Below are 22368 nucleotides of genomic sequence, written 5' to 3' on the forward strand. Positions count from 1 at the left end.
GGGAAAGCAAACCTGGAATGCTCACACACAGGGCAGCTGCGGGCTGGTGGGCACAGAGCAGCCCGCCCGGCACGGAGGGAGCACTCAGAAATTCTGGATTTGGGGTGTTGTTCCCATTACTGTGGTTACCATGGAAACATATCATGGGATCCATATTTTAGTGGCACCAGAAGATAGCCTCTGCAGCTTAGTGTCTTACTAAACATTTAGTTCTTTATCGGTACAGAAAATTAGATTCACAAACACTTCAGCAATATTGAAAGATGGCCAACCTACGGGATGTCACCTCCAAAAAGAGTGAAGCTAAACGAAAGCATCTGTGTAGGGGAAAAACCCAGGGTAATACTTTTTTTAAGTGTATTTATTTTTTGAGAGAGAGAGAGAGAGAGAGCACACGCACGCGCATGGGGGAGGGGCAGAGAGAGAGGGAGGGGAGAACCCCAAGCAGGTTCAGCACCGTCAGCGCAGAGCCCGATGTGGGGCTCAAACTCATGAACCATGAGATCGTTACCTGAGCCGAAATCAAGAGTCAGATGCTTAACCGACTGAGCCGCACAGGTGCTCACCACCACTCCCCAGAGCAATACTTTCAAGGGCTGCCTGCCAGGTCAGGACCCACTCCATAATTTCCAGAACCCACTGGAAAGTGAAAACACAAGGTGTCCATGTGCAGAAATTAACAAGAAATTCAAGATGATGACCGTAGAGCAGTAAACCCGGCGTGGCCTTCTGAGTGCGGGGCCCCACGTAGCTGCACAGGTCACATGCCCGTGAAGACGGCTGTGATGCCACTTACTGTCATTGAGAAATCAGTAAAGCTTTTTAAGGAAGTTGAGTCTGTACCAGTTTACTACTCTCAAAAAAGTCAGCGTGGATGAAACGGGCTTGGACTTAACTGAAGGTAGTTTTTGTCATTAATTATACCTTGGGTAAAGGAAAAAAAAAACACATGTGAAGAATAAAATTGTTTGAGAATCTCATACTCATTCTAGATAACTTTTCTTTACATCCTAATTGTTAGGAATTTACAGGTCTTGTCCACCTCCCCCACTCTGTCCCCACCTCCCCTCAAAGAATAATATTCTTGATCCGGCCTATGAATCAAAGAATTCTGAAATGTGTAAATGTATCTTGGGCAAAAGGATTTGAGTTCCATTTTGGAAAAAGAGAGGGGAAGGGAAGGAGGAAGGGAAAGAAAAAAGAATACAGCTTCTATATCAGAGATATTGTTTGCCATGAGGCAATTGGCATGGGATAAAATTCTTAGTGTGAACAATTAAACAGGATCTTGATGTACAAGACGATAAAACACGGGCTTTTACTAGAGCTCCGACAAGATGAAGATTCTGACAAGGAAGAAGGTAAACAACAGTGGATTCATGATGATGATTTGTTGGAAAATAAAATTTAAAATGAGGGAGAAATTGTATATACCCTGACCTAAGTAGATAAATCTCAGTATGAAGACGGCGAAGAAGATGGGAGATTAAATTCAAAACCATAAATCAATCACACAGCGGTTAGCGATGCCTTCTGTGTAGTTTTACGTTATAAGGACGAACAAGAGCATCACCAAGTCACTGACGTTGTCACAACAGAGGAGCTGTACTGAGAAAATCATACTTTTTAAAAACTTAATTTTTTTTGAAGGAGAGCACAAACTGAGGAGAGGGACAGAGGGAGAGAGAGAATCTCAAGCAGGCTCCACACTCAGCAGAGAGCCTGATGCGACACTTGATCCCATGACCCTGGGATCTTGACCTGAGCCGAAATCCAGAGTCAAACACCCAACTGACTGAGCCATCCTGGGCACCCCTCTTGAATATCTTTTTAAATTTAAAACATAGAACTTAACGTTCACGCTATTTTTAGTAAAGGCCATATGTATTGGGTGTTGATAGTTTCCTGAGACTTTTTTTACATGAACCTCACAATCTTAATTTCTACTCTCTCTGTCTTTAGTGTGGAATGAGAAATTACAGCCATTTGGAGAGCAAATGTGAGTGCGAGATCCTTTTGCACGTTTCGTGTGTTTCATTTTGTTTCTTTTCTCCACAGTTCTCTTTCCCACACCACCGCACCAATTCAGCAGTTTGTTGAAGCTGTCTCTTGTCTCGAGTCCTCTTATTTGGGTCCTTGCAAAGCAGTCACTTGGGTTTTTACAGAAACATTTCCCCCCTTTTTTTTATTAAAAATTTTTAATGTTTATTTTTGAGAGACACAGAGTGCGAGTAGGGGAGGGCCAGAGGGAGGGAGAGACACAGAATCCAAAGCAGGCTCCAGGCTCTGAGCTGTCAGCACAGCGCCTGACGTGGGGCTCGAACCTGTGAACCACAAGATCATGACCTGAGCCGAAGTCGGACGCTTCACCAGCTGAGTCATCCAGGCGCCCCAAACGTTCCCCTTTTTATCACACTTAGATTTTACCACTTCACAAAATAGTTAATAACATTTACTAATGAGTTCAGCTGGTAAAAACAGAACTGAGAACCACCTTGGTAGCTGGTGGGAGCAGAAAGGCATAGACGTACTGGAAAGTAGACTGCTAGTTTAGAGTACAATGTATGTTCTGAGCACCTGTTGGGATATTTCAGAGGAAATGGAGAACGTGGAGCCATCCAGCTAGCTGGTGAACGGGAATACTAGCTGGCTGCCCCCGTGTTGCTTGGGGGGTTATCAGGCAAATAAATCCCCACCACTACCTATCTTGAAATATATACTGCATACAACTGCCGGTGGGAGAAATAGCATGAGTCATAGATCTTCAGATTTGTTGCTCACATTTTATTTTTTTTAAGTTTTTACTTATTTTTGAGAGAGAGAGAGAGAGAGAGAGCACAAGCTGGGGAGGGGCAGAGAGAGAGAGAGAGAGAGAGAGAGAGAGAGAGAGAGAGAATCCCAAGCAGGCCCTGTGCTTCAAGTATAGAGCCCAATGCAGGACTTGAACTCCAGAACCGTGAGATCATGACCTAAACAGAAATCAAGAGCTGGTCACTCAACCGACTGAGCCACCCAGGCGTCCTAAGTTGCTCACATTTTAAATCTTATAGCTTCATGGGTCACTGGGCCTCCATTTCAAGATACCCTGGAGGTATCTTGTGGGTAGAGGGAAGGCTCCCCAAAGGGATTCCCTGTAAGCTGTTGGTATTTTAGACCCTCCAAAACATGCCTTCCAAATTTGAGGAAAATCTCTTCTTGTGGAGTGGTGATAGGTTAATGTGTATAAATTGTTATAAAGCTGGGTCACAGTAGAGGAGAAAAAAAAAGAGGAAGTTAACAGTGAGGAGCTATTTTGCTGTTCACCTCTCTGTCAGAATGAAAGATTTTGTTTTTGATACTGAGTGTTGGGACATTTCTGCATCTACTTGGTTTATGGCACTTTTCACCTGGGACATTTCTAGCTATCAGTCTTTAAATAGAAGAATAATAGGAGTAGCAAGTTTCCTAGCATTTGTTGAACTTTCTATTTTCCAAAAGGCCCATGAATTAAAGACTGGCCAAATCCAGTCACTCACAAAGAAGTGATATAGAGGCCCCCCCCCCCCCACCCGGGACAAAACACTCCTCAGGCTTCCGAGGAAAGAATGATTTACAGGATTTATTTTTTTTCCATTTTCGTCTTCTGAATCTCTTTTGTTCCAGGAGGTAAAAACGAAGTGTTAAGGAAACCGATGTAACCTAAATCAGTTAAATACTAAATCATGCTAAATACTGAGCCTGGGTGGCCCCCTGGCCCTCCAAGGCTGAACTGTCAGGGACCTGCGTGGAAGGTACAAAAAGCTAGGACAAGTGTTCAGAGGGGAGGCTGGGCTGAAGTGGGCTCGGGGTCCTAGCTGGCAATGACCTTTCCTCCTGCCCTGCGTTCCCCTCCTGATGCACTGGACATGACGAGGCCACTGGCTGTTGGCTGCATGTAGATCTCGCGCATGCACACGCATTCGTAGGTAGCAGCTGCACCTGTGAGTCTTCCTCCCAGGTGTGCTCTCAGCAAGCTGAGTCCCACGTGGCAAACGACGACGGGAGCGTGGCCTGTGGTCTCTCTGCTCTCCTCTCTGCCCCTCCTTCTGCCGCAGTCAGGCCTGCTGAGATGAGAAATGATGGAGCCCCTCGGAGGGTCAGATGCACTTTAGAGACGGTGTCGGTGAGGAGAGGCCGCCGCTAGAACAGCCTGCTTTCTTGGGAAACTTCCCTATCACAAGACCAAGTTCTCACCAAGGGCCAATGACTCATCCTCTGCGTGTTCTCTCTTCCTCTCCCCTTGTAGGAAATGTGACTGGAAACAGTAACTCCACGTTTATTTCCAGCGGGCAGGTGATGAACTTCAAGGGCGACATCATCGTGGTCTACGTCAGCCAGAACTCCCAGGAGGGCCCGGCGGGGCCCGGCGGCGGCGGCGGCGGCGGCGGCGGCGCGGGGGAGCCGGTGGGCCGCCCGGTGCAGGAGGAGAGCCCGCCGCGCTGCGACTCGTTCGCGGGCCTCGGGCCGCGCTTCCCCGACCCATGCGCTGACCTGGAGGCGCGCCCGGGCGGGGGGCTGCAGGAGTGCGCCTCCCCGGGGCCCGACAAGGCCTCGCGGCCGGTGCAGGAGCAGGGGGAGGCCGACAAGGGCGCGGCAAGGGCGCGGCGCTGAGCGGCGGGTGACTCGCGGCGGACCTCGGGGCCATCCAGCCCGGGCTCGGCGGGCACCACAGGGGCCGCGCGTTCCTACTTGGAGGCGGGGAGCCGCACGCACCTGCGCCTGGGCGGGACCGGGGCCAGGGGCGGCCCGGGAGGAGGCTCGCGCGCCTGTGCCCGGGCGGGGCCTGGGGACGGAGCGCACCTGCTCCCGGGCGGGGCCTGGGGGCCGCGCGCACCTGCTCCTGGGCGGGGTCTGGGGAACCGCGCGCACCTGCTCCTGGGCGGGGCCTGGGGACTGCGCGCACCTGCTCCTGGGCGGGTCAGGGCGGCAGCCCGGATCTGCGCCCAGACGCCCCTCTCTTCGGTACATCGTCAAATTACCTGACATTCTCCACCTATCTTGCTCTTTATACAATCGGGCACTTTTTAAAAACCTGCATTTGTGGTCACCATTCACTGTTACCCACAGTCACGTATCAACTGATGACACGGGTAGGCGTCGCTCCACTTTTTACCTCCTTTTAGGGTTTTCCTCCATCCCCTCCCATTCCCCATTATCATTTCATCAGTAGTTTGTCTCTTTATGGCATCTGTTTCAGTGATTGTTCTGTTCTTTTTGGGTCTCCCCCCCCCCCGCCATATTTGTATTTCACTTCCATAACATTTTTCTTGATACAACCCCCCCCTTTTGTTTTTACTCTGTAACGATTTTCTTGAAAATTATCCTTAGGGTGCTGGTCTTCTTTACATATATTTGCACCCCTTCTTGCAAGTAGGCTCCCTGTGTTTTGGTGACGGCTTTTTTGGGGGGGTAGGGAGGTCTGTACTAAGCACTTTTGGGAAAAGGCTAGGGCTGTGAAGCTTGGAGGGAGGCTCAGGGAGCAAATGGAGTGACTTTTTGTTTTTGAAATTTTTTCTGTGTTCTCGTTTTTTTAGAGGAAGGAAAAAGGGAAACCCTACTTCCCCCTGAATGTTTTTAAGACTCTGTCAATCCTCAGGCAGAACTAAGTGATAGTGTGTCCTTCTTTCCCCACTCCCAAAATGGTTCACCCCTGAGGTGAATGTATTTATTCATTCCAGTAGAGGCGGTCAGGTCCTAGCTGAATCTCTAAAGATCCAAGTTGCTGCAGCTTGGTGTTCTTACTTTAAACAGAATCCTCATATTATGCATTTAAGAAAACTTACCACAGAGACACTTTTCTCTTAGACCAGCCCTCTCGTGAGGAAACGCACAGCAGGAGTCAGATTGAAAGGAATTACCTGGGTTGGTCCATCCGTTGTGGCGAGTATTTAGCCTCCTCAGATGCCAGGGGCCACAGGTGCCCAGCTGAAGGAGTGGCCATCATTGATTTCTCCCTACTGGTTGCAGATCTCTTGGAAATGCTGGAAAGCTAGCAGCCAGTTATGAATTTTAATGGAGAAGCAGAGGGTGGCTCTATAATTTATGGGATTCCTTTGCTGGCAAAAAACAAAAACAAAAACAAACAAAAACCCTGCAGGAAGTAATTGCATTGCCAGGATGATTAGTTTATGGGAATTTATTATCTGTTCTGCCCATTTTGTTAACATCCATCCAAAAAGAGATGTTATGGGGCACCTGGGTGGTTCAGTCGGTTAAGCATCTGACTTCAGCTCAGGTCATGATCTCATAGTTTGTGGGTTCAAGCCCCACGTCGGGCTCTGTGCTGACAGCTCAGAACCTGGAGCCTGCTTAGGATTCTGTGTCTCCTTCTCTCTCTGCCCCTCCCCTGCTCATGCTCTGTCTCTCTCTCTCTCTCAAAAGTCAATATTAAAAATTAAAAAAGATATTACAAAAGTGGAAGAAACCATTATACCTTTTGATATAGAATGTATTAAACAGACAAAATATGGTTCACAGAGTAGAATGCTGAGCTAAAGACCCAAGTTTCTGCTATGACTGTTATCATCTCACTGATGCTACTTTTAGCATTCTGCGCTTTCATTTTTCTTTCTGTAAAAAAGCACTAGTGATCATTTTTGACACTTTCCTCACCCAGAGATAACAAAAGGATGCTACAGTGAATGTTAAAGTATCTTGAGCTCCTTAAATAAAAGGTGCTAAATAAATACATAAGAATCTACTTGCAGAAAAAGGTAGTATTCTTTCCTACCCTGATCCCTACATTCTATATTGATCCAAACACAATTAAATGGTAGAAATGTATAGCAAAACAGGTCCGTATCTGTGTATTACAGAGATGTTTGTGACAAATGTAAACGGAATATAATGAAGACAATAATGAAAAATTGGGGAATGTGACAAAGAGATTATTAAACTTATATTTGACCATAAAAAAAAATTTTTTTCATGGCTTGTTTAAACAGGGCTCTTTGTAAGGTAATGGTGTGACTTACTCCTGATCTCTAAGTTGTGCTGTGGTGTTGGTTATATTGTGTCTTATTGGTCGAACCCTCAACAACAGAGTTGGGACAGAAATTGCTTGGCTTTGATGGTATATCTGCTGTTGATCTCATAATAAGAAAATTCTTTAAAATACAGGCTGGCTGTGCAGTGAAAGAGTTGAAATGGATTCTAGGGTCTCCTACCCACATTTAACCCAGCTACCAGAAGAAGGAAGAATTCACTTCTCTCTCTACCTGTAAGTGCAAAGAGCAGTTTGAATGTGATGTACTGGAACCTTCCTCTGGTGGGGGAGGGGGATGCATCCCTGCGGTGAAATAAACCACTAACTTTTGGGGTCCCAGATCCATGAGCTGGCTTAGCTTGGTTGGGTCTTCAGGCCTGGGTGAGCCCGGGTAGGCTGACTTACCCACGTGCGGTCTGCAGGCTGGCTGGCTGGGGTTGGCTGGGCCAGACTGAGCCTGCCCACATGCCCCCTCATCCTTCCAGCAAGCCAGCCAGACCTTCTCTGGTGGTGGCAGAGTTCTGAGAGAGCAAGCACACACGTGCCAGGCTCTTTGAGGCCTAGACTTAAACTAGCATGCTGTTACTTCTGCCACAGTCTTTTGGCCAAAGCGAGACATGGGCAGCCCAGACTTAAGAGTTGGGGAAAACAGACCCCCGGCCTTTAATGGAAAGAGTTGCAGAGCAATATAGGGAAAGGGAGGGATGCAAGGAGGGGGAGAGTGAGTCCCTTTTCCCATCTGTCTACCTCACATCCCTCCAGTGGAGAGGACTGTGGATGCCCATGGAGAGACACCCACATCCACGGTTCAGTAGTGAAGTTCCTTCCAAAGCCAAGTGCACTTTCTTGGGGAGCTGGGTCTACTGTACTGCATTCCGCTGGCACAGATCATGGCAATGGCACAGTTTGGAAAGTCGGGAAAACTGGTGAAACACCTGGGCAGAGGAGCCTGTTATATTGACAGATAAGAGATGTCCTGTTCACTCTTCATGCTGAGTCAGCAAACAACTCTTTATAGTTAGGTACTGGGCAAAAGATGAGCCTGACCGAAGGTTCTGTCTCTGGTGGAAGAGGTGTCATTTCGAAATGTCTGCCCGTTGTCTGAGGGGCCGTGACTCCCCTTGGCCATCTGCTTTGGGGAGCCGTGGGGTCCTGTGGGGGCACCAGTTGCATAACCCCCTTTGAGGAGAGGGAGTAAGCGTTCAAAGGCCTAAACGAGTTGTCGTTTTTATTTAGTGTGCTTTTTATGCCTGGGCCCTGAGCACCCCTGAGAAAGGGGCTGAAGCCAGCTGGAGAGTCCTGAGGCATCTGGGGACATCCTAGGGAGTTAGCGAAGACTTTGGACATTGCTGTGCTCACCAGAGGAGCTTCTAGGAAGAGGTTATCTGTGGAATTCCTGCCGGCCGCCAAGGGAGGGCCCTGCTGGTTGGTGAACAGACTGCCTTGCTGCAACCGTAGCCTTGCCAGAAAGAGGTGGGGACCTAAAATCGGGCAGTGGTGGGGCCAGCAGCAGGCACAGAATGTCTGGTGCAAGCACTGAAGCCGAGCCCAGCAGTGAAGGGGGGCACAGACGCTGGGAATCCTGGACGGGCATTTCCACGGCAGCCCCACTCAGGAACCGCCTCCCTTGGTGAAACAACCCAGTGTCCCCTAAGGTTTGAACAAGGGGAGCACAGAATACATTTCCAAGTGGAGAGGAACACAAGTGGATTGTGACCCTCTAAGATCCTCTTTGCCCTGATTTCTCATGCTCTTCTGAGCCTGACACTCAGTCTCTGTCTCTGTCTCTGTCTCTCTCTCTCTCTCTCTCTCTCTCCCTCCCTCCCTCTCCCTCATTACTACCCAGTTATCTTGACCCCAGGGTAAAGTTGAACCTCCTTCTTAGTTAACAACTCTTTCTTCCACTCCCCTTCGTAAAGCTGACTGTGCAGGAACACTTTCCAAACAACAACAACAACAACAACAAACTCTTCATTTAAGAATAAGGTAACTGGGGGGGCGCCTGGGTGGCGCAGTCGGTTAAGCGTCCGACATCAGCCAGGTCACGATCTCGCGGTCTGTGAGTTCGAGCCCCGCGTCAGGCTCTGGGCTGATGGCTCAGAGCCTGGAACCTGTTTCCGATTCTGTGTCTCCCTCTCTCTCTGCCCCTCCCCCGTTCATGCTCTGTCTCTCTCTGTCCCAAAAATAAATAAACGTTGAAAAAAAAATTAAAAAAAAAAAGAATAAGGTAACTGGGGAACTGGGGTGGGGGGCGCCTGGGTGGCTCAGTCGGTTAAGTGTCCGACTCTTTATCTCAGCTCAGGGCATGATCTCATGGTTCACGAGTTCAAGCCCCACACCCACTCAGGCTATACGCTGACATCACAGAGGCTGCTTGGAACTCTTTCTCTCTCTCTCTCTCTCTCTCTCTCTCTCTCTCTCCCCCTCCCCCTTCCCTGCTAGCATGCACTCTCTCTCTCTCTCAAAATAAATAAATACACCTAAAAAAAAGAATAAGATTAGGAATAGCATAGAAGTTAAAATGACAAATTGCAGGACTTTGATAGTAACTTCATTCTACTGCAAGGCACTGGTGAGGTTCCCCTGTTCCCCTATGTAACGGGACGAGCAGAAGAGTAGCAGTCAGACCTGAGGTCAAAACTCAGCCCTGCCGCTCGCTTATGGACTTTCCTCCTGCGGCTTGACTTCTTAGCCTTATCTCCCACGTATGTTAATTGAAGATGGCAATATTAGCGTATATACGGTTGTGCGAGAATGAAGTGGGATGAGCCCCTGTGCACCGGCAGAGCTCCTAGAAGATGGTGGCTGCAGAGCCCCATCTGTCACACGCCACTCTCCTTCTGTCTCCAGCTCTCCATCCCTGGACTCAGCGGCGGTCTCAGACCTCATGCTCACTTCCTGTAAACTCCCCCCGCTGTCCACCTTGGACGCCTTCCCACTCTTTTAAAAAAAATTTTTAATGCTTATTTATTGGGGGGGGGGGAGGGGCAGCAAGAGAGGGAGACACAGAATGGAAGCAGGTTCCAGGCTTGAGCTGTCAGCACAGAGTCTGATGCGGGGCTCGAACTCACAAACCATGAGATCATGACCTGAGCCGAAGTCGGCCACTTAACCGACTGAGCCACCCAGGTGCCCTTCCCACTGTTTGAAACTAGGTCTGAGGGCTGTGCCTTTTCCGTAGCGAATTCACAAGACTGTGATGGCTGACCCAAACTTGTCATCTTCTGCCATCACCCTTGGAGAGAAGGGGCCTTATGTCCCATGTAGCCCATAATATACTGCCTTAACTGGCCAGTACAGTTAGAATGGACGCTGGTGGGCCTTTCTCTCCTGGCCTCAGACATTTGGGGAAACCGAGGGATAGCAGGTTGAAAGGCTGTGTTTCTTTTTCTCCCAGCGTCCCTGATGTCTCTCCCAGTTTGGGAAGGATAGGATAATAAATTGGCCACCAGCTTGGAAGAGGTGGCTTATAGGCCCAAGCCCCTTCAGGGGGGCGGGGGGTAACTGGAGTGTTTCACTGTGACCCAGGCTCTTGATTTCTTATGGGCAGGTGTAGCCCCGGAAATAAGCTACGTGGACTATAAAGTCATGAGAAAAACTACATTCTTTTTTTTTTTTTTTAACATATTTCTAATCCCTTCTAGATGGTATTTCTTTTTTTTTCTTTTTTTTTTTAATTTTTTAACATTTTATTATTTATTTTTGAGACAGAGAGAGAGAGAGAGCATGAACAGGGGAGGGTCAGAGAAAGAGGGAGACACAGAATCTGAAACAGGCTTCAGGCTCTGAGCGGTCAGCACAGAGCCTGACGCGGGGCTCGAACCCACAGACCGTGAGATCATGACCTGAGCCGAAGTCGGACGCTTAACCGACTGAGCCACCCAGGCGCCCCAGTTGTTTGTTTTAATCTGAGCCATTCTGCTAGATGTATAGTATCTCATCGTGGCTTTAATCTGCAGTCCACAGCTGAGCATCTTCTCATATGCTTATTTGGTTATCTTTATCTCTTACTTGGTGAGGCATGTGTTCCAATCTTTTGCCCACTTTTTTTTTTTTTTTAAGTAAACTCTATGCCCAACGTGGGGCTCGAACTCAAAACACTGAGACCAAGAATCACACGCTCTACCAACTGAGCCAGCCAGGGGCCCCTTTTGCCCACTTTTTAATTGGGTTGTTTGTTACTGAGTTTTGAAAGTTCTTTAGATATTCTGGATACAAGAATATATAGGTTTTTAAGGCCTTTCTACTTCAATGGCAAAGAAACCATGGAAGAATACATACTTAAGGCTTTTGGAACATTCTGGAAGTATTTACTATTAGAAAAAATAAAGATATTAAAGTTTTTTTATTTTCTAAGGAAGTTAAGTCTCAGGAGATGTATACCAGTAATGTTTATTCAAAGTAAATATGTCCACAAGGAAACCTCATTTCACAAGAGGACTCTCAGTGTCAGGGCTAAGAGTCACCATGTGCTCAGGGGACTGTCATGTCCTGTAAGGCTTCATGGAATGCACAGCAGTCACATTTCTAGGGAGCACGCTCACCCACGGAAACTGTGTTTTGTGAGTAACATGCTGTTAGAAATGTCTTTTATCGGCCGAAGAAACATGGAATGTTTTTCTATTGATATTTTCTGATTTTTTTTAACTTATTTATTTGCATTCAAGGTATTTAGCATACAGTGTAGTGTTGGTTCAGGAGGAATCCCAGTGATGCATCCCTTACCTATGACACCCAGTGCTCATCCCAACACGTGCCCTCCTTAATGTCCGTCACCAATTTGATTATTTTTTTTTAACGTCTACTTATTTATTTTGAGAGAGAGTGAGAGTGCATGCATGCCAGCTGGGGAGGGGCAGAGAGAGAGGGGGAGAGAGAATCCCAAGCAGGCTCTGCACTGTTAGCACAGAGCCTGACGTGGGGCTCAGTCTCACGAACCGTGAGATCACGACCTGAGCGGAAACCAAGAGTCTGACTCTTGGGGTGCCTGGCTGGCTCAGTGGGTTAAGCATCCAACTTCAGGTCAGGTCACAATCTTGCGGTCTGTGAGTTCAAGCCCTGCATCTGGCTCTGTGCTGACAGCTCAGAGCCTGGAGCCTGCTTCGGATTCTGTGTCTCCCTCTCTCTCTCTGCCTCTCCCCTGCTCACGCTGCCTCTGTCTCTCAAAAATGAATAAACGTTAAAAAAAAAAAGAGTTGGACACTTAACCGACTGAGCCACCCAGGTGCCCCCCATTTCATTCTTTTTATATTAATAATATTATATTAATGAGCTACTGGGTGAGGAGAAAAAAATAAAGACAAACTCCATTATCCTCTGTGTGTGGAAATGAAGAGAGCAGGTGGCCTTGGGAATAGATAGATTTTGTTATCAGGGGAAAGGCTGTTGGTCACATGAATGGAGGGCTACGTCATGTCTGTTGGCCGGAGGGTGACAGGGGCTCTTGTGCCCTGATGAATGCCTCCGCAGTTGGCCCATGTCTGCAGGGAGGAAGTCCAGCACGTCCCAAGAGGGTCAATGCTAGGGAGCTTCTCGAAGGATCAGGATCATCCTAAGTGAGGTCCCCCAGCAGGAAGGACACCAAAGGCTCCAGAGGGACTCTTGTGCTGGTGGTGGGGTTGGAGCTGGACAGGCGGGGGCTCCTGCAGGCCCAGCCTCCTCCGACCCAGCTCTGGAGACAACGGCCGGCCGTGCGTGAGCAAGGTAAGTCTGCCTTTAACCCTGGGGCCGCGCCTCCCCTCAGCAGTACACAAGTGTCTGTATGACTGGGACAGTGCTAGACAGTGACCAGAGGCTGTGACAAGGCACAACTGAGCTCGCTAACCTTTCTCCTCCTCTCTGGGGTGTTTGGAATGATAATCTGTTCCCTTAGACTGAGTAAGAGCTTGGGTTTCTTGGAGGACTAGAGGGGGAGGCTTCACGTGTGAGCGATTGGACATATGGGGTTCCAGCAATTAATAGGAAATAGGAAAAATAAAAGAGATGTGGCTGTATTTACACATGCAGGTGGTAAAGAGGAACATGCCAGAGGGGGACAGATGATGGGAAAAGAGGAATCAGGATATTGTGAAGTTGACCACTACTACCCCTCCCTATCCAAAGGACCAAACATAGACCAAACAAAGTCTATCACGTGGATTCCATGGCCCCACGCCTTCCTGGTTCATTTCACACTATTCTCTTCTACTCCAGTGGCCCTGGTCTTCTCTCTAGTGCACACACCGCCTGCCTCAGGGCCTTTGCATATGCTGTTCTCACAGACTTCAGCTTTTTTCCCACAGTTCTTCCCCTGGACCTGACTTCTTTCCTGTAAGATAGACAAGGAAGGTATTAGTGACTCTTTTTAAAAGGAAAAAAAATCAGAAAACAAGGACAATCTAGATGAGGAGAGGCCATGACTTGGAGTAGGGGTCACTGATGAGAAGAAAGTATCAGAACCAGAGAGTCTCTCTGGCTGCCCCTCCCCATCCTCTTCCACGACTCCTCTCCAACTTCCCTGCCCTCTTTTCTGTGTTTCCTCTTTCCGTGTCCCTTTCTCCTTTCCTCTATCCGTCTCTGTTCTTGTCCCCTTCCTCCTGAGCCTCCCTCACCCCAGGGCCCCTGACTGCAGAGGGTGCCATGGTGAGATCTTCTTGCTAGAGCTTAACCTTCTAGCAATTGCTCTCTTAGAACGTGGCCTCTTCCTAGAAATTACCCTGTTTGTTCCTCTTGCACCCGTGGGCGTATTGCTTCTATTCACGGTGAAGTCCAGACCCCATGTTCCCCAGGAAGGACCCCCTCAGACACAAAGGGCCGGGTTTGGACGCTGCCTCACCCTTTCAGCCAGTGGCAGTGTGTATGGATCCGTAGCACTGTCTTTAAAAAATGGGTTTTTACACCATTAAGCCCTGCCTGGTGGTAGTTGAAACCCATGGCAATGCCTCTGACCGCTTCGGTGGTTTGTACAAGGGTTTCGGGGACTAGGAACCCAGTCAGGTGAAGTCACATCAATTCAGAGAAGAATCTCAGGAAAGCAGGGAAAAATGAACCCCAGAATGTCGGAAGGGTAGGAATGACATAGCTCCAGACGCTGCCCCTCTGTGCTTCCTCCTTCCTGTTCCTCCCCGTCTCCCTTCATAATTTTGCTCTGCACGGTGCGTGTAACGGCTGCTCTCTTACCCAATCTTCGGGTCCCAAAGGCTTCCATTCCCAGTGTCCACAACCTACTGGCCAGATATGTGTGTTTGTGTGTGAATGTAATATATAAACTTTGCGTAGGTATATTTAGAGTATATGAGCCACCCGGTTTCTACACATGACAGTTCCAAATTCTGAGAGATGGACTCTGGTCAGCCCAACATAACGTAATCAGAGTATCGTTCGTAGGCTGTGTGGGTCACCCCAACCAGCTGTGGCCAAGGAGGGTCACTAACCTAAAACAAGGCCACCTGGGACAGTCAGACCTGTGGCAGGAATGTGTCCAGCAGAGGACGGAGGAGGGTGGACCATGTGTGCACCCTAAACTACGCGTAGCCCCGAACTGCTTAGGTCCGATGACAAGCGCAAACAGGATGAGGTCACTGTAGGACCTTTTTCTCTTCCTAATTCTGCTATTGTTTATGACTCAAGAAGAGATGTATTTTTCTAGTTGGAAGCCATAAGAAGAAGCAGCAACAGTTTAAGGTTCTGCTCTGGAGAAGATGGAGGGAAAGTGGGGCTATTTAGATAGGCATTCCTCGTGAGTCTTCCTTTTTAAAACAGGCATTTTTATTAAGCTGGAACTGGCTATGATTCAGAGAGTAAAGGAAGGATAGAGCAACAATTCGTGATGTATGAAGCAGCCGTGGAAGAGAAGGAAGTCCCGCCATTTGCAACAAGGATGGACCTTGAGGACATCACGCGAAGTCAAATAAGTCAGACAGACAAAGACAAATACTGTACAATCTCACTTAGATGCAGAATCTAAAAAACCAAACTCACAGAGACAGGGACTATAATGGTGTTTTCCAGGGGCATGGGGGTGGGGGAAACGGGGAGATGTTGGTCAAAGGGTACAAACACCCAGTTATAAGATGTGTAGGTTCTGGGGGGTTTAATACACAGCTTGGTGACTATAGTTAGCAATACTGTATTAAATATTTGCAAGTTGCTAAGGGAGTTGATCTTGCATGTTTTTACCACACACACACACACACACACACACACACATGCAAAATAGTAACTTATGAGGTGATGGAAGTGCTAACCTTATTGTGGTAATAATTTCACAGTATATACATGTATCAAATCAGCCATTGTGTGCCTTAAACTTACACGATGTTGTATAGCAATTATATCCCAACAAATCTGGGAGGAAAATAATTCCTGACCATAAACGATACAGACCTTAAGCCCTGCAAGAGTTTAAATGTCAGGCCTGTCAGCACAGCCGGGGCCCTGAGCTCTGACTAGGATCCTTTCCCGGTGCCGAGCTGTCATTTGAGGCTGAGTCTCTGTTCTTGACCTTAAATTCCCATTGTAAATAAATCCACTTGTGGCTGCCAGCAGGGAAGGGGCAACAGCCGCAATCACTGACAATTCTGTTGCAGGAAGAAGAAGAGAATGTGAGTAAAGAGCAAGTCTCCCCTCACATCCGTTAGCACTTGGGCACAAGACCACCATTTGCCTGAAGCAACCTGCTGAGTAATGTACACACAGGTTATGTCACTACAGCAAACCTATGAGGGGACTATTGTTAACTTTACAGAACAGGAAATAGGGTCAGAGAGGTTAATGAACTTCCACAAGCTCGCAAAGCTAGTATGTGGATTTTGCACCCACGCTCCAGAGTTTGTGTTCCTGCCCGCTATTGTAATGATTTTGCAGATAGCGGGGCATGTTCATATCCGGTATGTTTTCCTTCCTCTAAACTCTTCCGTTTTTAGCTGCAGCGAAATGATGTACATAGGGTTGAACTGCTGTGAACGAAAGAAGTCAGTAATGAAAATAATTGTAAAAGACTGCAAAGCTTTTCATTATAATCTTAGTTCCTCAAATTCAATAGCGAGCCCTCACACTCTGCATTAGATACTTTATATCCTAAACCTACAGTCTGTGGGCCCGCGTCCCAAAAAAGATCCCATTCTGTGAGTAGGATGATACTGCTTATCCTCTTTTAGCACGTAGAGCAGATGTAGATTCATGTACGGTGTTAGAAGGATGAGCAACCCCCCGTGGTGGCTGATGGGCATTTGCCCGTGACGGCACCCCACCACGTGTGTGCTGTGGACCCTCTAGATCTGTGTCGATGACTGCATATTTGTTACAGCATTTGTTATAAATAAGGAAACAGCCACCATGACATGGCTAAGACAGCTTTAAAGCCAAGCAAACAAATACAAAGCCAGCAGTTACTTGACACGCCCACATCCCAGCATCCATGGATGGTGTGGTCGATGAGTAGACAACGTCCATGGGACAGAGAACCTTTTCCAAAAGGGACAGATGGTGACCAGTGTTCTCCAAGAGCACTGCAGTTCAGCCACGGGCCCTGTCAACTGAGTGCATTGCCTCCTGCTCGGACAGAAGAGAGCAGGTGTAATGCAGCACCTGCTAGACCTCGGACGGGCAAAGGACCCGCCCACCCTGCCCACAGGGCATCAAGGCTGTTGACAAAGGCTTATTCAACATCAGTATGATACCTAGGAAGTCACAAAAGGCCCGGTTCTTCAATCAGTTTTATTGAGACTATATTATTTACATGCAGTAAAATTTACCTTTCAAAAAGACCTACAGTTCTATAAATTCCAACAAATGCATGTGGTCCTATAACCACGCCACAATCAAGACATAGAATGCTTCTGTTATTCGCAAAGTTCCCTTCTGATCCTTTGTTGTCAGTCATTTCCTCCCCACACCAGCCCCTGGCAACCACTCATCAATTCTCTGTCCCTGCAGCTTTGCCTTTTCCGCAATAAATGGAATCATATGGTGTGTAGCCATTTGAGGCTGGCGTCTTTCTCTGGGTACAATGCTGGTTTCTGCATGTATAAGGAGTTTGTTCCTTTTTACGACTGAGCAGTATTACTATGTAGTAGTTAATTTGTTCGCCGGTTGAGCCACATTTGGGTTATTTCCAGTTCGGGGTAATTATGAATAACATTGCTATAAACCTTCACATACAGGTTTTCATGTGGACGTGGTTTGCAGGCTGGACAGTCTGGTAAGCACATGTTTCCACTCCAGCCGTGCCTGAGAGACCCCCTTGCTCCGATCCTCACTAGCGTATGGTCTTGCCCACGAATTGACTCTAAAAGCAGTTAAAAATAGTTGCTAATGACGGGCAGAGTTTGTTTTGTTACCTAAAAGCAAGGATTCTATACACTTTAGATCAAGCCGAAGAAGTTAATGATGAAATAAAGTGTTGTTCTGGGTAACTGCACCCTTAAATTATGGCTTTTTCCCAGTCACTATTTAATTAAAACTCTTGCAAACATCCTAGATACCCAGGTAGCAGGTAGAATAGCAGTTGATCTCATGCTCCACGGATATTTTTAAACATTCAAATGAGGTTGTATTTTCATTAAAAGGAAGCTTTCGACTTCCTTAACGTTGTTTTGAAAAGATTGCGAAGATTCCTGTGCTCTGGGGAAAACCAAAACCAGAATTAGAACAATGGCAACCTTGGACTGTTCTCATTTCTCTTGCAGGAAATGGCTTTTTTTTTTTTTAAGTTAGCTGTCTATGTGCTCCATATGGATCATCTACTTCCAGAATTATGCACAAGCAGTTTAGAACATTGAGTTGCTCCAAATTTGCCTTGAATTCACCTCCCTTCCCAAGACAACCGATTTTTTTCCAGTTAACCCAGGCATACGTACTCCAAATGAATGCTAAATAATGAGCATCAGCCCAAATGGAATATAATTGGAGTATTAACTCTGTGATCAAAATAATTATATAAACCAGCGTCAGGACAAATCCAACTTGAAGTCGTCACCATCTTTGGGGCACTGATTCTGCAGCTGTCCTTCAGTAGCCTGGGAAATTGAGAATAAAACGGAGCTATGTCGGCCACAGAGTGACGGGGAAAGACACGGAGGAGAACCACGTGAGCAGAACTTTTCTTTCCTCCCGGGCCTGTTTTTCCAGCAGTAGTTCACAAGCCAACTGAACATTATGTGTGAAATCCACATGTGGAGGCTTCTGTGAAGATTTTAGCTACTTGTCCCTGGTAGAATTGTTGAATGTTTCAATTACTAGGTAGACAAGGGGCTACCGATTTAGTCTCACAATGGCTTCTAGATGGTTCTGAGGTTGGTTGAGACTTACAGGGCTATCCTGGGAATAATGAGAAGGCAACTGTCAGTCAGGTCCTGACCCTGAACTGCCAAAGCCCCAAAAAAGCTGAAAGGTAGGCAGGGAAAGTCTCACAAAGTGGCGCTGTGACTCATGATAACCTTCAGGAGTCCAGCAAAATTATGTGTTTCCTCAGCAATTAACCCCAATAAAAGAGAACAGTGTGAGGATAGAGTGGAACTAACAGTGGTTAAGCAACGACGATGTGCTAATAGTTCATGCTGGAGCCCATTTATGAACTTTCAAATCCTACCCACCGACCTGTGAAAGAAATATTGTCTCTCATAATTACTCATCACCGGGAAACTGAGGGTCAAAGAGGTTGCTAACCTTGCTCATGTTACCAATCAGGTGGCCAAACTCACAGTCCCACCAGATCTGACCCCCAAAACCCCGCCCTCACTTGTGGTCCCAGGAAAATACGGGATGCCCACTTAAATGTTCAGGGAAACAACAAATATGTTGTTAGCATTTGTACGTCCCCAATACTGCACAGAACATGCAGATATTAAAAAGTATTCCTTGCTTAGCTGAAATGTAAATTTAACTGAGCTATACTTAAAAAATATATAACTATATTTTTGTTTGCTAAATTTCACCACCCTGGCCCTCACTGAAGTTTTCTGGCCGCCCAACGGGATTGCCAGTATTCTGCTGTTTGTTCTTCCGTGTTAGATCATTGCACGAAGATTCCTTCCCGTTGCATACATTGGGGGATGGAGTGAGGAGGAAGGGGTCTGAGGGCGGACTCCTCCTGAGCACAATCGTGAGTGGGAAAATAATAAGCATTTCCTTTTTTCAGGATCGCTGAGCTATGCTGGGGTTGGAAAACGCCTGGCTGGCTGGGTCGTTTTCCATGATGTCCACGTGGCTGGTTTTGAGCTTTCCAAAGTTTGTCTTTGTGGAGCCCTGGCCTCTGAGATACTTTGTGCACAGCTAACTTTGGGAAATGCTACAAATGGCACCCCTTGGAGAGTCGTGGGCACAGGAGATCACTGTAGGTCCTGAGAAAGCCTATAGGAAAGACTGCAGTTGGCCTTCTGCAACTGAGAAGCTGTCACGCTCCCTGAAAACAAGAGTGGGAGCCCCTGCCTGTGGCATGAGGGGAAACTCGGCCCTTTCTCGTGTTCCCTTCTGAAACTGTTTCTGAGAAGCCATGAGCCATGTTGATATGTTCTTTTTAATTTGGGGGCCTCGGAAGGGAGCTGGGCCAGCAGTGCCCAGTTGCTGGCACTGAGCTTATGTGGCGCACAAGTCCTTAGAGGTGCCGTTGTCTGGATTGAGCTGCACCCCGTTTACACGTCCCCTCCTGCCACCTTGTCACCTGCTTGCCCAGGCTGCTGGGCTCCTCCAGGTTGGTTTGCCCTGGGCTTTGGCACTAGCCTGCTCCTTAATTCCATTTTTCCAGCACGGAAGAGGCAAGCAGTGTTGGAAACCGGATGACTCCCAGAGCCTCCACACTGTCCCCTGCACGAAGCGTGTCGGTAAGTGCTTAGCAACCGGCTAGACGAGTTTGATTCCTAGTGTGTGTACTTCCAGTGGTGTAAATACCCCGCCGCCGCTGCCGCTGTGGCTGATTTCATCGAGGGGAGTTGGGAAGAGATGCGCAGTGGTGCGACGTCCAAAGAATTTCCACCAACTGACACGATAGCCCTCAACAGTACAGGTAATAGAAAATGTCGTAAAATAATTAAGAAGCAATGAGCTTGAGTATTTGTTAACTCTATTTTTAATATCATTTGTTAAATGTCAGTTGACATAATTTAATTTTTAAAGTTTATTTATTTATTTTGAGAGAGAGAGAGAGCAGGAGCAGGGGAGGGGCAGAGAGAGAGAGGAAGAGAGAGAGAATCCCAAGCGCAGAGCCTCATGCGGGGCTCAAACTCACAAACCATGAGATCGTGACCTGAGCAAAATCCAGAGTTGGACGCCTAACTGACCGAGCCACCCAAGTGGCCTCGTAATTTAATTTTTAATGCCGGCCATGCCTACCAACTAGCTTGCAAAATTCATGACAATTTTACCATTTGTCGAAAGTCCACACAGCTAGCTCCTGCACACCACTGCGGCTTCGGGGTAACTTGCTCCTTAGCCTCCAGCCTGGCTCCAGATTGCACAGCCTACAACTCCCACCCGCCACCCGCCTCTCCCGTCCCCACCCCAAGCAAAGGAAGGCCCTTGAAACCGTTTTTGCCCTACCCAGCATCCAGGCCTGACTTTCCCCCAGAAAGAGTTTCCCCCAGAAACACTCTGCAAATTAATGAAGACAGACTTTTCTATTACAAGAAATGCCTTTACCTTGAGTCATCCTATTTCAGAACAGGATACTCGCCTTAGTTTGCATATATATAATGGGTATCAGTGTGTTTTTCCCAAAGCAAATGAATTAACTGCACCCCCAAAGGTGACTTCTAGGCTCTAGTTGGAAGTCAGCACAATGGAGAACCACTAAAGCTTTAGAATTTGGGGCCAGTTTTTTCCCCCAAGATTTCAGAGACTTCTGGGCCAAATCTTAGATGGGGCTCCGAGCCTCTCAGCGTCCCTCTTCCCAATTGCTACAGAAGAAAGGATTTTCCCAGACATGTGGCCTATGGGGGAGGCTGGTGTTGTTGGTTGTATTGCCTTTCCCCAAAATATGTTGGAGTCCTATAAATGTGGCACCTGTAAATTACTTTGAGGGATTGCGTTGGGTGGGGGGGGGGGTGGGGGTGTCTCCTGCCTCTTTTCTTCCTCCTGTGGACCACACTGCTTCAAAGAACCTGAAAACCTGCACAGGAATAAACAGATCTCTGCATAACTAACCCCGGGTCATTCTGTCCTGATCCTAAATCATCCTTAACTTGTGACCCATGCAAACGTGCATTCACCTCTACCCCAAAGGTTTATCACTAGCCACAGACATTTCTCTCCCCATGCGTCCTAAATAAATCACTTCCCAGCTAGGGTCTGAGAGTTCTGGAAGTCTCAGGAATTGAAATAGTTCACCTTGGAAAATCTTAATTCAGTTGGTTTTTGTCTCACAGCAGATGTTATATAAATACTTGATTATTGATAACATTCCCACTTCGCATAAATGTTTCTGCCATGTTGAAGGCGATGAGAAGAGAAATGATATAATTATGGCAAACTAATTTTACTAATTACTCAGAGCATGACAGTCAGGGGTTCCAAAAGATGAGTGGAGAGAGGACCTGGGTGCCGAGCTCTGAGGTTCCAGGGTACACGGTGGGCCAAGCACTGGGGTATATGGGGGTTGGAGAGCAGCCAGTGTCCTCGGCTGACCAATTCGGCAGCCAAGGGTATGGCTGAGACCTTTCTGGTTCCAGCTCCCAGACCTGTCCCCGCACCTCTTCTTCTGATCCCTTCATTCACGGCTTCCTGCCCCCAGGCCTAGTTGTTGGCATAGTTGCCCCCAGCCGCCAATCTAGGTGGCCAGGCCCGCTACCCCTAGAGGTTCAGGAGGGGATGGAACTCCTGAGCTAAGTTCAGAGGAGGAGGTTGTCCAGGCCACCATTGTGGCAACTCCCACCCCAGGCCATCTGTACCTGCTGCCACTGTGGGCGTGTGCACGTAGATCCTCTGCAGGGTTTTGCCCGACTATTCCCGAATTGTTATGTTGTTGTTTTACTGCTTCTGAAATACCTAAATCCAAGATCCAGTCACCTGGGAACCCCTGGAAGAATAATCCTTCCAGAATTCTGGCCCCAAGTGGCTAAACCTGGGATGATGTGCCCATGGTAGGTCATGAGAGGTGACGTGATTCGTGGCCTCTAATAAATCTCTCCTCCCTGCATCTAGGACCTGGGTCATCTCCTCCCAGTGGCTCACACTGGCCTATGTGCACCGGCACAGGTGACCCAGGCAGAGGCTTCAGAAGCACAGCTACATGGGCGTCTATCCTTGTCTGCCAGAGACATCATATGGAAGAGAACTGAGGCTCCCTGGCTGGAAGCCCCAGACATTTGCATGAGGCCTTCTCAGACCCTATAGCTTCATGAGTAACCCCCCAGAGGACTGCCCAGCTGAGCCCAGAATGGTGAGCAGGTAAT

At 47.7% G+C, this 22368-nt stretch overlaps 1 protein-coding gene across 5 annotated transcripts in view; it reads left to right on the plus strand.

The window, feature by feature from the left end:
- TNFRSF11A (TNF receptor superfamily member 11a) overlaps positions 1–8377 on the plus strand; it is a 58470-nt gene extending 50093 nt beyond the window's left edge. For 4 of the 5 annotated variants that reach the window (XM_047827847.1, XM_047827848.1, XM_047827850.1 and 1 more), the window contains one exon: positions 4265–7331. In XM_047827847.1, coding sequence (XP_047683803.1) covers positions 4265–4629 — 365 coding nt within the window. In that variant the 3' untranslated portion in view covers positions 4630–7331. Of the gene's footprint in view, positions 1–4264; positions 7332–8239 lie in introns of those variants that run through there. The other variant, XR_007145815.1, reaches the window with a different exon arrangement.
- The last annotated feature ends 13991 nt before the right edge of the window (positions 8378–22368 follow it).

This window comes from Prionailurus viverrinus, chromosome D3 (genome assembly GCF_022837055.1).
Source record: "Prionailurus viverrinus isolate Anna chromosome D3, UM_Priviv_1.0, whole genome shotgun sequence".
NCBI lineage: Eukaryota > Metazoa > Chordata > Mammalia > Carnivora > Felidae > Prionailurus > Prionailurus viverrinus.